Source organism: Guillardia theta (genome assembly GCF_000315625.1).
Source record: "Guillardia theta CCMP2712 unplaced genomic scaffold GUITHscaffold_102, whole genome shotgun sequence".
Classification (NCBI taxonomy): domain Eukaryota; class Cryptophyceae; order Pyrenomonadales; family Geminigeraceae; genus Guillardia; species Guillardia theta.
In genome coordinates, this window is record NW_005434572.1 from 136,583 (window position 1) to 150,186 (window position 13,604).

The following is a 13,604-nucleotide window of genomic DNA, read 5'->3' on the forward strand; positions in this document are numbered from 1 at the left end:
GATGATGAGGAGGAGGAGGAGGAGGAGGAGGAGGAGGAGGAGGAGGAGGAGGAGGAGGGGAATTCATGAGAGGGGACGGGGGTGAAGGGAGAGTGAAGAGGGGGGTGACATGCGGTATCAACCTTTCCCTGCCATGGCTTCGGCGGCCTGGCGGTTCTTCTCGAGGCTCTCGAGCTTCTTCTGGTACGACTTGATTAACATGTCGCATGCGACTCGGTCTTGCCGGCAGCCCTGCCACATGTCAGTTCCTCACTTGCTCGCAGAAGGTATTTTTCATCACCTGCTTCCCCTGAGTCTTCAGATCGTCGAGAATGTCCTGTGCCATGGCGATTGACTTGGCGGCCTTCTGGACGGCGTTACCATGCTGCCTCGGCTCTGCGAGGACACTCTCGATCTCTTGCAAGCACTGACAACCAACCTCGTCACTCGACCTGCGGCAAACTTGCTCAACTTCACTCACTTGCTCAAGATCTTCTGCTAAGACTCGCAAGTTCTCCCCAGTCAGAACTTTGGAGCCCTCGATGAGAGGCTGCAGACAGGGAGGAAGGGAACAAGGTCAGATGCTGCACGACGACACGAGGCCATCATGGCAGACCTCGTTCATTTGACCGCTAGATTGGCGACTCATATCCGAGCAGCTCCTCCTCCTCTCCCAGCCCTATCAGATCCAGTCTGTTTGAGGTAAGTCAGCCGGAAAGAGTTTAACATTCGAATGGTTTCAGACACGTTGGAAGTTTCAACTTTAGAGAAGTTCTGAGTGATACAAAGTTTGCGAACTTGTAGACTATTGTTGTATCATCTGAGCAAGCGCTGTCTATGACCATGCCATGCCAACTTCCCAATCATGTACTCAGTTCTCTCTCATCTTCTCGCATGTGCTCACGTCTCATCTCCTGTTCCTTGTCTTCTCTTCGCTGCAACTTCACCATTTACAACTCCATTTTGCAGCTTCTCCATTTCGTTGTATTTCTCTAACGATCTCGTAAGTGCCTCATAACCGCCTCTCCAGGGACCCATAACGTCAATTGCAGCCGTTACACTGAAGAGTCACCGGATATAGTGAGGGGTCCATGGCAGGGGCAAGGGCAGTAGCGGCATGGCTGAGCGCTGCCGCTCTGTGTGCTCTTCTTGCTACCATGATGAAAGATGATATTCGAGTTATGCTAAAACAGGTGATGATGTCTTGCTGGCCCTATGCTCCTCGTCCTCCTCTTGCCCCTCCACTCCCCCACAATCGCTGCCTTGAATTGAATGATTTGACAATGAGCTGACGCTGTTTTCCCCCTCTTTCCCCGCAGAGATTGAATTTCCTTAACAACTATTCAGTTAGAACCGATGATTTAGATAAAATGGTAAGAGCAAGACTCGCTCTTCGATGCGCTCTAACGCTACTTGCAGCTGGAAAAATACAGGATCGAGAGGGACGTCGCGCTTGCTGCCATAGGCCACCACTCGCTCACGGAAGTACCTGCGCACGATCCCAAATCTGAACGAGAAAAGCTAAGAGAACTGAGGCAGCGTGCGATAGAGAAGGTAGTTTGGTGTACCTGCATTGCAAGGGAATGACATCGTCCTTGGGTGGCAGCTGCACAGAATTTCACGGGGGCGACGAGATTATTCTCTCGGGATCAAGGAAGGGGACCTCAAGACTGCAGCGAACCCTGACTGTGACGAGGGGGACGCTCGGCTCGGGCTTTGCGGGGTTGAGGTTCCATCTCCCGAAGACGAGGAGATGCACAGTGCGGAGGCCAAGGTGGAAAAGCAGCTCACGGCGAGAGAAAAGGCGGACGACGCAGAAAGGGCTGAGATCATGAAGCAAATCAACTCGAAGAGGCTTGCAAAGGCGCAAGTGCTCATGAAGAAACTCTCGGAAACAGATCAGAGGATCAACGAACTGGTCCATCACACCTTGAAGGTAGCAAACATCCTTGCCGCTTGGTTTGGCGAAGCTGATCCTCCGCAGGTGGCCGCGATGGCACCGCACACGCCCAGCGGAGATGAAGGATGATGTGTTGGAGAACGCTGCCAGAGTGCAGAGAAGAAACGCAAACCATCAAAAAACAACAAATTCTTTATTCTTATCGCACAAGCCAATCAACAAGAGTCATGCATGCCCGTCTTCCCAAGCGAACAGAAAAGTGAATCTCCTTCTTGAGTAAAATTCTATCTTATCATACGAGGACGAGTTCAAGGATTATTATACAGGACAACATCGCTACTTGGCATCAACAATGACCAAAGCACTTGGTTGCACCCAGAATGATTATCAGCATGACAACCTAAAAAAACAGCATCTTAAGCTTCATGCACCACGTCGACTCTAACTCACCGAAACAGAGCCAACAATGATGATCTGCAATTTCAAGTTGTGCCACCAAAGCTTCCTCTGCAGCTGTTTGCTTGATCTCTTGAATTTCAAGGCTTGTTCGCTCAAGTCGCCTGACTTGTCGACAAGAAGCTCGATCTTGTCACCTCGATCTAAGATCCTCTCGATGTTCTCTGACATCACTTGCTTGACCTCCTCGATCTCTCCCTTTACCTTGCGAATGTGATCTGGTGCGTTCTGTTCAGTCTACAAGCAGTGAGTGCGCAAAAGTTCAACATTACCGGCCTCTGGGTTGCTGTTGTAAAATTCCATCTTCTCGCTCAGCACTTTGCCGAACGTTTTGTTCATCTCATACGCCACAGCTCTACACAACATGATCCATGTCAACAACAACCTCACAAGGCATCTCAGGTTGACATTACGTTCCGAGGATGTCCGAATATTTCTCTTCGAACTGTTGTTTGATGTCTTCCAAGAAGGCAAACGCAATGCGGCGTTGGAAATCCTTGTTGGCCATGCAGATGTACACGATTCCTTGCTCGGTGATGAGGTGGAATACAAACTCGTCATATTTGTACGAGTGCTTGCCCTCTTGGGTAGAGTCGAACTTCTCAAGAATGGTTCTTGTAACCTGCTGAAAGTTCCCGCTCTCGCTGCACCTCAACGTTAGCAGAAGCCCGTCTCCATGTGCGCATTGTCACCTTGTGTGTTCGCAGAACACTGTAGTTCCACGACTTATCAGGCTGTACACAATCGACATTCTGCCAGCCGAAATCAGCATGAATGGGACTGAACAAGATTGCCTCAGAAGTTCAAATACTAAACGACTTCAAGACACTCCCTCAAATTAACATCAACTAGGATATTAGGCAGGTTATCCATTTGAGGATCACATTTCAATCACCACACTCCCTTCAACACCAACTAATTTTCACCCTGGCTCAGACCAAAACTCTGCAACACTGAACCTTTCTGCTGGAACAAACTTTCTGGTTTGCCTGGCTCGCAACGGAACCAGCTGGACAACAACCAAACAACTCGCTGCATTGAAAAATATCCTTCATATCATCGATCTTGGTCTTCATATCATCCTCCGATCGTAGCTCCTCTCCTTTCCCTCCCTGACCTCCGCCAAGCCATGCGCCCTCCTCTTCTGATTTCAATTCCACCTCCCCACGCATACCGGGCCCGACCCGGCGATGACGGTCCCCCTTGCTACTGAGATTGAAACGGTTTTCAACGGTCATGACATCATCAGGTGCAAGGTCGATACGTCGAATGAGTTGTCAGGGCTGACGGCAAATTTGGTAAACCATTGCCTAAAATTTGAAATTATGATGAGATGATAGAATTATTTCTAGTCATTTTGAACGTGTGCTACACTCCTGAAGTCTATTTTCAAAAGGTCAAGATTCTGGACTACCTCCGTGTTTGTCAACCTGAAAGTACCCCTAGTTGAGATAGGGAGTCAACTCATCCCTACCCCCTACCCCCTCTATTCTGGTCTATAACATGGTAGGAGGTTCACATTTGACTACCCCACCCCGCTACACAACCCTTTCGGCAACTCACACCGTGCCTGTCAGCACAGTCACCCCCACCCCACTCGCAACGTCTGATTACTGATCCCCACCCTCGCTTGTTCTGGAAGTACCCTACCCTTTACTAGCCTCTAGGCTCTTCTACCACCTACCCATGAACATATGGTTTGCTCCACCGTCACCTGTGATAAAATCACAGGTAAGACTACCCACCCTTTTCCCTATGCTAAACCCTACCCAGTTCAGGCGGTTGAAATGACCACCGGTGGTAGTTATTACCCCATCAAAAAATGATGAAATGACCGGTGTTGAATAATCATTCTACATTATGTCGGAAGTACCCACCCATAGATCGGAAGAGATACCCGTCCCCTTTTCAATGACCATATCCACCCACCTCACTAAAACGAACAAATATTCTTTACAATGGAGGGGTAGTGCATACACCCCTGAGATAAACGCATAGGGATAAGGTCACACCACCCCATTGTCAACTACCCCTACCCCCTCCATGGACGTGGTTGATGACCACAGTGAGCCAATACCATCCGCCCGCCCAGCCCCGACCGGGAGTTCCCTTGCTCGCCCCCGCTCCGCCATAACAGCTTCCTCCTCTTCCCAGCTCTTACTTCCCTCGAGCTTACTGCCTGACAGAGAGCTCCTTGACCTCTTACTTGTCGCACTTCCTTGTTTCTGCCTCACGTCTCTCGTCCTTTGGAAGAATCTGTCTTTCCACCCCGGCGTGACTAGTTCAACTCTGTTTTGACGAAACGTTCTACGGGACAAATATCTCTTCGCGTCCCCTCTTTTCTTGCAAACATCAATTCAATCTGACGTCATATAATTTCTTCAATCTAAGTCACGACATCCTCACATCGGGAAGGACTTCTAAGACACCACCCATGAACAACTTGTCGCGAAGGCTGGTCAGCCAAACGGTCGCTCATCAACGCAGATTCTCTCTCACTGCGCACAGAATCACCAAGCTCTATGTATTCGGCATGACAACCTTTGGCTTCACAGGCCTTGGCTTGATATTCGCCCAGCGAAATTACCAGCGACTCATGTACATGAAGGAACATGGCATTGATGACTTCGAAGGCCACGACCTGCCTGCTTGCGGATGCGGTGCTGGACATCTCCCTTGCAAGGGATCATCGTCTATCCACCACCATCATCCCCCCTCGACCTTGAGACACTTTGTGACAGGGACAGAACCACCTCACATCGAGCTGATGGATCGCTGGTTAGCTCCCATTGACCAGTGAGCATGCGTTGGTCTGAAATACAAAATTTGGGGATGGGAATCATTCCGTATTGAGCTTGGTAAGAGAAACTGGAAATTGTGAGCTGGACAAGTTGAGATCAGCTTCGTGCTCTTATTGGAGTTGATCGGGTGTCTATCGCTGTGAAGCTGTGCTGTATTTGACGACAGCACTCAGATTGTATTTACTGCATTTTTGTCTAAAGTTTGGTTGCAACCCTCTGCAACTTTGTACAACAAGAGATTCGTTGTTTTGAGACTCTCCCTTTGAATCTAGATCTACTGTAAAACTTACAGATCTGTAATGAAGACCATGCCCTTACCTTTGGTAATGGTTATCGAACCATTTGTGAGAAAATGAAAAGGTCCACCGTATGAAACCGAATAATAAGTCTTGCAAGTGCTATGACGGGTTGTGGTAAGATGCACGTGAAGAATAGCGAAATAGACACCACTTGCTCAGATTTCCAATGAAATTCACTGTACATCATTGATTGATAATGCATGAATGGAACTTGTCTCATGTAACTGAACTGGATCTCATACAGAAGACTAAGAACTCCGAAACAAAAAGATGGTCGTGCGATCGGACATCATCAGTTCAGTTTTTGATCCTTTGTCTCCACTTTCACTGTGCTTCGGCATCTGTTCTTCCTCCCTCTGGATTCACTCCGATGGATATTTCGCCTCTTCTGTGAACGCGCCTTTGCCTTCCCCATGGCCTTCCTGTACTTGTCAACTGCTACGTCGCTGTACACGAGAACAACCTTATATGTGCAATCATCCTTGTCGTAAAACATGGAGCCCTTCAAGTCATTGATAGTGTTCCCTCCCTTTGTCTTGGTGTACAGCGACATCAGGCCAGCCTGCTGCATCATATTGGAAGCATCGTTGCTGTAGTCCGATCTGCTCGCGTCATGCGCTCGCTTCTGCTTTCCGTTGACCTGCACAGCCTGCTTTACATCTCGCACGATTTCTGAAAACGCCTTGTGTATGTCTACCATGTCTGGAACCTGTCCAGGGTCTGAAGGTTTGATGGGAATGAACATCCCGTCTACTCGGAAATGCTCGTCTTTGCACAAGTAAATCATCCTCCTATCTTCAGCTGCTCTGTCCCTTCCTCCGTCTTGGTGGTAAACCCGCTTCAGCAATGCCATGGCTCCTCTTTTGCAGGCCTTTTCGATGAAGAGATGCCCCAAGCAAATCATCCTTCCTTTCTCTAATACGACGGAGCAGCCATCAAGACTGGACTTGATCAAGCAGTTGCACTCATCCGCTGGAGTTTCATCGCTGTAAGGCATGTTCATAGCTTCACCATTTGCATTATTCTGTCCCAATTCAGTCTGGCAAAGGCTGCTACCTCTCCTGCTACGTTCATGATCTGAAGCGATGCTCCCATCTTCATGGTTTGCAATGTCGTCAAAAGGGCTATTGACCATCAAATTGGCACTCAACATTCCATCATCGACAGGATAGACTCTCTCCAGCGTTTCTTCAAGGTATGTGTCGACAAGACTTGTAGATTGCGCGCCATGACACCCCATCATTTCTGACGAAAGGGCGACCATAGCGCCGATTTCATCGGGCAGGGGGGAATATCTCCATCGCTCATCGAGGTCGCTAAACATTTCAGAAGGAAGCTCCTCATCGGATCTGGCATGTGCGGAGGGCTGGATGAAGAAGTCTATGGTGTCAGTGCAGCGGAGGGGGGGAGGAGATGAGGGGATCAGGGCGCACGGGGCTGGAAGCAACACCATGACCAGATTCCTTGGCAGAAAGCAACTGATACCACCCCCTGATTTGACCATGAAAGGACCCGTTCGATTCCATCAGGATATAAATGTAAATTACATTCAAACATTTGAAATTTAATTGTGATATATTTCAAATTGTTGTGTCTGGCATGTTAAAAGTGATGTTATCAAGTGTTGTACCATGCGTCTTCTTTGGTGGAGGCGGATCTGATTTTTAAAATGATTAAAATCATCATTACAAATACAAAGAAGAGCTGGTATAGTAAATGGTACAAAAATTTGGATACAAAAGAGAGATATGGTTTATTATATTTAAATACAAGATTTTAATATAATTTTATTTGTACCAGAGTATATTTCTCACAGTACCCAAAACTTGTTAGTTCAATTGATGTCTGCACCGACCCCGCAAGAGCTCTAGGACTACTAGGACCTCTTCCTAGGACTAATGACCACCAATCCTAGTTGACATTTTGCTAGGCCCTATAGCATCACTCGCTAGTATTGTAGGGATAGTGATCTACTTCCTGGGTCCTAGGGAAGTCCTAGGGAAGGATGCCGCCCCCTCGCGATGCTGAACTGCCGTACACGAGGGGGAAGGGGAGGAAGGGGCGGGAAGGAGAGGGATATGATGAGAAGGGCAGGAGCATGAGAGTGCACGATGAACGATGGATTGATCGTTAGGGAGGGAGAGGATGAGGATGTTGAGAAGGTTGCATCGAGGTGCGTTGACCTGCTGTTGGACCAGCTCGGTTTGAAGGATGAGTAGTAGGGCTGCATGCGAGGCGTGAAGGATTGGCAAGAGGAAGCTGCGGATTATACCTTAACTTTGTGTTTGAGAATGAGGGGGAGAATGATTTTGGCGCTGTGAAGAGAAACATTGACTTTGTCTTCTTCCTCAATGCCATGAGCCCTGATGTGACAATTGAACAGGGGCCGGGCATAGAAATTCTGGTGCAGCTCTCACGATGAAAGCTGTTGCCAAGCGAGTAGCTCAATCTGCAGGCTCTGCCCTCTGGGCAGGAACAACTGGGCTGACTGACACGGGAGGTGGAGCAACTGACGTCATTGTTGTCCGGTGCGGTTCAGTGCATAATCTTGTGATACTCCATTGACGAGCTAAATCTGCAGACACTCGAACGGGAGGCTTGTGAGCACGAGCTTCCATGCTCAGCTCCCCAAGCTGTCGAAGCAGGACTTCATGGGCACCAGGGTCTCTTTGTTCGTGAACAACATCCCGACAGGCGTGTCGATGGTGCTAGACAGAGAGCTCATCTGCTGCTTCGATGACGGGAGCTACCGCGCGTCCCATGCAGACTTGGAGAGCATGAACTTGCGCTCTGGAAAGAACACGATTCGCTACGAGATGATCCACCCCTGTAACAATGATAGAAGATACACAGTTCGGGCTAACATCCATCTGTGGAATGTCTGGGACAAGATAACGGTTGTTGACATTGATGGGACAGTGACAAAGACAGATGTTGCCGGGTTCGGCGCAGAGAAGTTGGGGTACGAATACATCCATTCGGGGGTCTGCGAGGCTGTCACAGAGATCTCAAGGCAGGGTTACCGAATCCTGTTTCTGACCTCTCGCGCTATCACACTCGCTCAATCAACACGGGAGTTTCTTTGCACCATTGGTCAGTCGAATGGAGGGACCGGCATGCCGGTAGGCATTGCTCTGCCAGCATTGTTTTGATGTTGACATGTGTGGTGGTTCAGGAGTTTTGTCTGATTACAACGACTGAGCGTTTTTTGCCTTCCCTCGTGGTTGGTGTGCGATCAGCTGATAAGTTCAAGACTGTGGCCTTGCAGGTCATGAGCGCTGCTTTCAGTGCACACCTGTCCTGAAGACTTGTACAGGAGATCCTCAGAATTTTCAATCCAGAGATGCAAAGTATCAAGAGGGCAGATGATGTAGTCGAGCAGGTATGGCAACCTTCTGCCTTGTCCCTGTTAGCGCCTATTTCTCTCATACGCGTCCCTCCACATCCTCTCTGATTCTGAGCCGTTCCTTATTCCTGCATCCTGTCATTCGCTTTGCTTTGCAGATTCCTGGTTGGCGTCTGGATACCGCTCCTGTCCTTGTCGGAGCAGAAAAATGGGACAAGGTGAAGATGGAGGAGGATGAGTTAGGACGAGCTCACGCACCTCCAGCTCTGGCATGGACCCTCTGAGACGGAAGACGATGAAGCCAGCAACGCGAGCACGCATGCTGGGAGCGACTCGGACAAGGACAAAGATCGGCTAGGTGTGCCATTTATTTCGCACTCTCTTGCAGAATGTTCACACTTGCTCTTTCCATTCTTCCCCCTCTCACCTGGCTCCTCCTCTTGCTTGTTGCTCATTTTCCCTACACTTTCCCGTCTCACTGATATGCCATCACAGGAGGCCTTGATGCTGAGGACTCGGATGTAGCACAGCGCAACACCTTGAAGCGCGATGCCGACAGCTTCTCGAGCTCCTCTGGCGTCATGGGCTCCGGGTCAAAAGATCCTTCTGGCACGTTCGTGTGCGGGTTCGGCAACAGATTGACAGACACGGCTGCCTACAACGCCGTGGGAATCCCTCCCGAGAGAAATTTCCTCATCGATCAGTCATCCCAGGTCAGCCGCAATCCCTTGACTCCTCAACTCGTCTCCTTCACTCCTCTCCTTTCCTTCACTCTTCTCCTCCCCTTGTTTTCCTCCTTCGTTGCCTCTCTAGTTGAATCTCTAGATGTCTCCTCTGCTCTCGTCTTACAGTCCTGTCGACGTCACTGACCCTCTCCGTCATAGATAAGGATGACGGGTGTTTATAACCAAGTCTTCGATGGCTACACCGGTTTGCTCCCTCACATTCGACGCCTCCTGCCTGCTCTGAACTCAAGAGGGGAGCCTCTCTACCGGAAGAAAGGAAGGTAGGACCTGCTTTCCTCCTCTCTTGCTCTCACCGCAACTGGTGTCTTGTGATTGCATGTTCGCTCTTGCCCTTTCTTGTTGTGGTACTAACTTGTCCTGCTCTCAGAGGAACATGTCCGCTTGACTGCGACTGCGATGAAGTGGTTTTGTGATGTTTCGTATTTTTTCTTCTTCTGATCTTCTATGAACAAACGTTGTGAATGTGAACACATCCTCACAGTTTCCTCTCCTCCTCCTCTTCCTCTTCCTCCTCCTCCTCCTCTCCGTCTATCTCCTCGTGTGCTTCTACTTCGCCCGTTGTGCCATTGCTCATGCTGAGGAGCTCTTTTTGTCTCCTTCGGATCGCTCGCTTGTAGTGAATGGTCTGCCATTTCGTCAGCCTCATTCTCATCATCACAACATCTCAAACCTTGGGCCTGCGCCTCAGGTGCCAAACTCTCGACTGCGGGCAGAGGAAGCAGCAGCATCAGGTCAACCAGCGAAGGTGGGAAGGGGAGGAGAGAGGGATAGTAAGGCGAAGGACAGGGAAGGAGCAACGAAGGACCGGCAAGTGGTGAAGTAGGGGAGGGGGGCGGAAGAGGAACATGGAGGGAGCGGGTGTGTACCAGGTGAGGAGGAAGGGGATTGCCAACTTCGGAAGGTCTCTGCGGTCTGGTCTTGACCGGAATGTCTCCATGGCCCAACCGCAGGACGACGATAGGCTGAGGCATCTCAGTTGAGAGAGACAAGGAGAGTGAGGGGAGGACAGGACAGGACAGGACAGGACAGTGCTGGACAGGTCAGGAAGAGAGATAGAGAGGAAGTGGACGGGAGAAGAGTGGTGAGGCAAGGCAAGATCAATAGATCCTCACAGGATCTTCCGGACGAACGAGAGCGAGTCGTTCCTCCAAGGAGAGCTTGTGGAACTCTATCCAGTCATCTCCTCTCGCAGTCTCCTCTGTGAAGTGTGAGCACACGAGGGAGGAGGGAGAAATCCTGAGGGGGCGGAGGGGAGGGAGGGAACTCACCAGAGAGAGGATCGAGGTTGACCCTGCAGAATTTCCTCAGCTTCTTCGACATGATGCTGCAAGATGATCATCTCAGTGCAGGATGTATTCCTTTCCTCTTCCTCTCCCTCCCTCCCTCGTTTCCTCCCTCTCTTCTTGCTCCTGTTTCCGCTGCCCTCCTCCCTCTTCTACACCCCCTGCTCCCCACTTCCTTACGGGTCAATCCAAATTTCAGGTCTATCTGTCAGGCGAATGTAGGGAAGGAGCTCGTGCTTGACGTGTCTCTTCATCTTCATATGCCGCAGGCAGCGCCGCCAGGAGCGGAAACGAGCATCGCAGCAGGGACATGCGTACCGCTGCTGCTCAGGGGGCAGAACCTTCTCCTCCTCCTCCTCGTACGACATCCCCCATGGCCCGTACAGGACAGCATCCTGGGAGAGCTTTCCATAGGCTTCAAGAGGAAGAGGAGGCGGGGAGGAGGTGGATATCAGCACCTCGTGCCTCACAGCGACCCCGCTCTCCTCTGTCCTGTGAAGCACCAACTTTCGCTCCATGCCGATGGCGCCGCACATCAGCCTGGCGATGAAGTTGGGAGGAAGAGCTTCGACTTTCCACCCGTCCACCTCCACCAGCTCGTCGCCGACCTCCACCTTCCCGCTCTGCTCTGCTGCGCTGCCCCTCACGATGCCTACGACGAACACTCTCCGCTCCCTGTACTCGAGCACGAGCCCGATCCCTCCCTGCCGTTTCGTCTTGTTGTACGTCTTCCCGTTCCTCACAATAGGAGGACCGTCAATCCATGCAGGAGGTATCGCTTGCCTTCCTGCCTTGGAGGGGTCGGAGGGTCCCGCCATGCCACGTTCTCCATAGCCGCGGGTGCGGGGCTCCCACGTGCGATGGGAGGAGAAGGGTCGTGTCCATGGTCTTGCGTCGATCGCTCGATGGAACATGTTGCTTGCAATCATCGGATGCGACCTCGCCCTCGCACACACGCGCATGCCTCTCAGCCATGCCTCCGCCCTGCCCGCCATCGCTATCCGCCCTCCTGCCATGACCAGTTGCTGCCCCCGCTGTCTTTTTTGCTCTGCAACTTTCAATTAGTCGATTTTCTCTGTCTTGGGTCATACCTAGCTGCCTTTTTATTTGATAACAAAAAACGACATATATCTTGATGCCTTGCAAAGGAAATAAGAATTGTAATGAGGCGGACTCATATATTTCACTTACCACCCCTACCCCAATTCTCCACATATTCCACCCCATTCTTTCCCTGCAAAATCACCGGTACCAAGTCATCTTCAATACCCCACGTGTTCATCACCCCACCCTCCTATGGTTCATGACTTGTGGTGTCTACCCCTACCCCTATTTCCGTAGAGTATTCAGGGGCTCTCCTTCTGAGCTGTGACTAGGGGTGTGTACCCCTACCCCCTTCAAGGTGCTTTCGTAATCGAGCTGTGACTTGTAGGGGTGGATCCTACCCCAGGATCCAGATGCTTCATGGATGGGTGGTGACCCCTACCCCCCCCATCCAACTCCCCACCTACCCCCCTCCTCCCTCTTCATACCAGCTCCAGATTGAGTACCTGCCCCCACCCCTCTGAATCAGCAGGCTGTGACTGATGCTAGCACCCCTGATTTCGGTATTCGTGAGCTGTGACCTGGGGTACTACCCCCTACCACTTTATTTAGCGAGAATGACCCTCTAATTACTAGTGGCTGTGACTGGGATTACTACCCCCCACCAGGATCTTGCATGACCCCACCCCCGATGATGTGACAGGGGTTGATCCCCTTTTACCCCTTCCGTTCGGGTCATCTTCCAACAATTTCAGCCCGTTGGATAAAATCTGAAATATTGTTACTAAATTTCAAACCGTAACTATAATTTCTTCGAAGTTCTCGAAGGGATGGATCCAAGGGGGCTGCCGGCCGCATCTTTAAAAATACTTTTACAATTTAAAAATACTTGTAGCCTGGCCCCCTCCTCCCCTCCCCCCCGAAATCATCGCCTCCCCTTTCCCATATAAACATCCGCCCCTTGCTCCCTCCTCCCACTTCGCTTCACCGCTCTCCTCCTCCACGCTCTCTTACCAGCTCCTCCCTCCTCCTTCCTCCTCCTCTCATCCTTGAGAACTCCTACGCACAGCTCTTTCAACCCCTCGCTGCTGACCGCATCCTCCATTTGAGCCGTTTCGTACTCTCAAACCGCGTTGAATCTTCCAAAACAAAGTCTTGAAACCAGAACAACATGAACCGAGCCGCCCGTATCGCAAGTCCCATGCTCAAGAGCCTCCGTGTCCTTTCCTCAAGGGCCTTCTCCTCACATGCTCCCAGCCTCGACGCGATCCTGGGAGGGGACCTGAGTATGGGCCCAATCTCCCAACGACCTGCCGCCATCCCGGCTGTGCATGTTGAAGAGAAGCCGACGGACAACGTCCTCGAGTCAGCGTTCCTGCATTGCGATGCTCTAGAGCAGGCGCAGATGAAGGACCGGGCCTACGTGCTCTCCATGGCGGAGTCGCTGCTGGGACAGGCCAGCGCCAACTGGAGCCTGGAGTTCACGACGCTCAAGTTCGAGGAGCAGCAGGCGAATGCTCACCAAGTGGTCTCCTACCAGGAAAGGCGGCACTGGGACCTTGCTCTCCAGCTCGCCTGCGGGCCCTCCTGCATGCGCCACTAGACGATCGTTGTGCCGCCTTGTATTCTTCTCCTCCTCTTCCCTCCCTCCGCTCAGAAAAAGTTTTTCTTGATATTGCTTGCTTGTTCAATAAAGATTTTCCCGTAGACACAACTTATGCTGGTCCTTCATGGGTACCCTTGAAACATG

The 13,604-nt window shown here is 50.9% G+C and overlaps 8 protein-coding genes across 8 annotated transcripts in view; 4 read left to right on the forward strand and 4 right to left on the reverse strand.

The window, feature by feature from the left end:
• Positions 1 to 604, reverse strand: part of GUITHDRAFT_116923 (hypothetical protein) — a gene marked incomplete at both ends in the record, with an annotated part of 1,835 nt that extends 1,231 nt beyond the window's left edge. The window contains 4 exons of the mRNA XM_005823823.1: positions 123 to 231; positions 281 to 406; positions 461 to 529; positions 596 to 604. Of these exons, the coding sequence (XP_005823880.1) occupies positions 123 to 231; positions 281 to 406; positions 461 to 529; positions 596 to 604 (313 nt within the window). The remainder of the gene's footprint in view (positions 1 to 122; positions 232 to 280; positions 407 to 460; positions 530 to 595) is intronic.
• Positions 605 to 1,070: 466 nt separating this feature from the next.
• Positions 1,071 to 2,096, forward strand: GUITHDRAFT_165611 (hypothetical protein; the record flags this gene model as incomplete). Its single annotated transcript, XM_005823824.1, has 5 exons — positions 1,071 to 1,172; positions 1,299 to 1,352; positions 1,399 to 1,533; positions 1,586 to 1,915; positions 1,964 to 2,096. The coding sequence occupies 5 exons, from the start codon at positions 1,071 to 1,073 to the stop codon at positions 2,006 to 2,008; spliced, it is 666 nt and encodes a 221-aa protein (XP_005823881.1). The 3' UTR covers positions 2,009 to 2,096.
• VAMP7A (vesicle-associated membrane protein 7A) lies at positions 2,090 to 3,086 on the reverse strand (the record flags this gene model as incomplete). Its single annotated transcript, XM_005823825.1, has 5 exons — positions 2,090 to 2,279; positions 2,330 to 2,553; positions 2,608 to 2,690; positions 2,749 to 2,979; positions 3,028 to 3,086. 5 exons carry the CDS (start codon positions 3,084 to 3,086, stop codon positions 2,226 to 2,228), a joined length of 651 nt encoding a protein of 216 aa, XP_005823882.1. The 3' UTR covers positions 2,090 to 2,225.
• A 1,352-nt stretch (positions 3,087 to 4,438) lies between these two features.
• On the forward strand, positions 4,439 to 5,248 carry GUITHDRAFT_155103 (hypothetical protein). Its single transcript, XM_005823826.1, has one exon. The coding sequence runs from the start codon at positions 4,770 to 4,772 to the stop codon at positions 5,133 to 5,135; it is 366 nt and encodes a 121-aa protein (XP_005823883.1). The 5' UTR covers positions 4,439 to 4,769; the 3' UTR covers positions 5,136 to 5,248.
• Positions 5,249 to 6,126: 878 nt separating this feature from the next.
• GUITHDRAFT_155104 (hypothetical protein) lies at positions 6,127 to 6,911 on the reverse strand (the record flags this gene model as incomplete). The annotated part of the gene is made up of 1 exon (XM_005823827.1): positions 6,127 to 6,911. A coding segment is annotated over exon 1 (656 nt), but the record flags the coding sequence as incomplete, so codon positions are not given.
• Positions 6,912 to 7,546: 635 nt separating this feature from the next.
• Positions 7,547 to 9,993, forward strand: GUITHDRAFT_165615 (hypothetical protein; the record flags this gene model as incomplete). Its single annotated transcript, XM_005823828.1, has 10 exons — positions 7,547 to 7,637; positions 7,819 to 7,963; positions 8,017 to 8,557; positions 8,611 to 8,703; positions 8,752 to 8,817; positions 8,940 to 8,999; positions 9,046 to 9,139; positions 9,277 to 9,494; positions 9,666 to 9,787; positions 9,895 to 9,993. 10 exons carry the CDS (start codon positions 7,547 to 7,549, stop codon positions 9,938 to 9,940), a joined length of 1,476 nt encoding a protein of 491 aa, XP_005823885.1. The 3' UTR covers positions 9,941 to 9,993.
• Positions 9,994 to 10,002: 9 nt separating this feature from the next.
• On the reverse strand, positions 10,003 to 11,826 carry GUITHDRAFT_145404 (hypothetical protein; the record flags this gene model as incomplete). Its single annotated transcript, XM_005823829.1, has 6 exons — positions 10,003 to 10,152; positions 10,198 to 10,230; positions 10,394 to 10,489; positions 10,640 to 10,725; positions 10,796 to 10,851; positions 10,991 to 11,826. The coding sequence occupies 6 exons, from the start codon at positions 11,824 to 11,826 to the stop codon at positions 10,003 to 10,005; spliced, it is 1,257 nt and encodes a 418-aa protein (XP_005823886.1).
• Positions 11,827 to 12,827: 1,001 nt separating this feature from the next.
• GUITHDRAFT_155105 (hypothetical protein) lies at positions 12,828 to 13,566 on the forward strand. Its single transcript, XM_005823830.1, has one exon. It carries the CDS (start codon positions 13,026 to 13,028, stop codon positions 13,455 to 13,457), a length of 432 nt encoding a protein of 143 aa, XP_005823887.1. The 5' UTR covers positions 12,828 to 13,025; the 3' UTR covers positions 13,458 to 13,566.
• Positions 13,567 to 13,604: the final 38 nt, after the last annotated feature.

What these genes read in the sequence shown, in the direction of transcription:
- GUITHDRAFT_155105 (XM_005823830.1), top strand. Translation starts at nt 13,026, where the DNA reads ATGAACCGAGCCGCCCGTATCGCAAGTCCCATGCTCAAGAGCCTCCGT.
- GUITHDRAFT_155103 (XM_005823826.1), top strand. Translation starts at nt 4,770, where the DNA reads ATGAACAACTTGTCGCGAAGGCTGGTCAGCCAAACGGTCGCTCATCAA.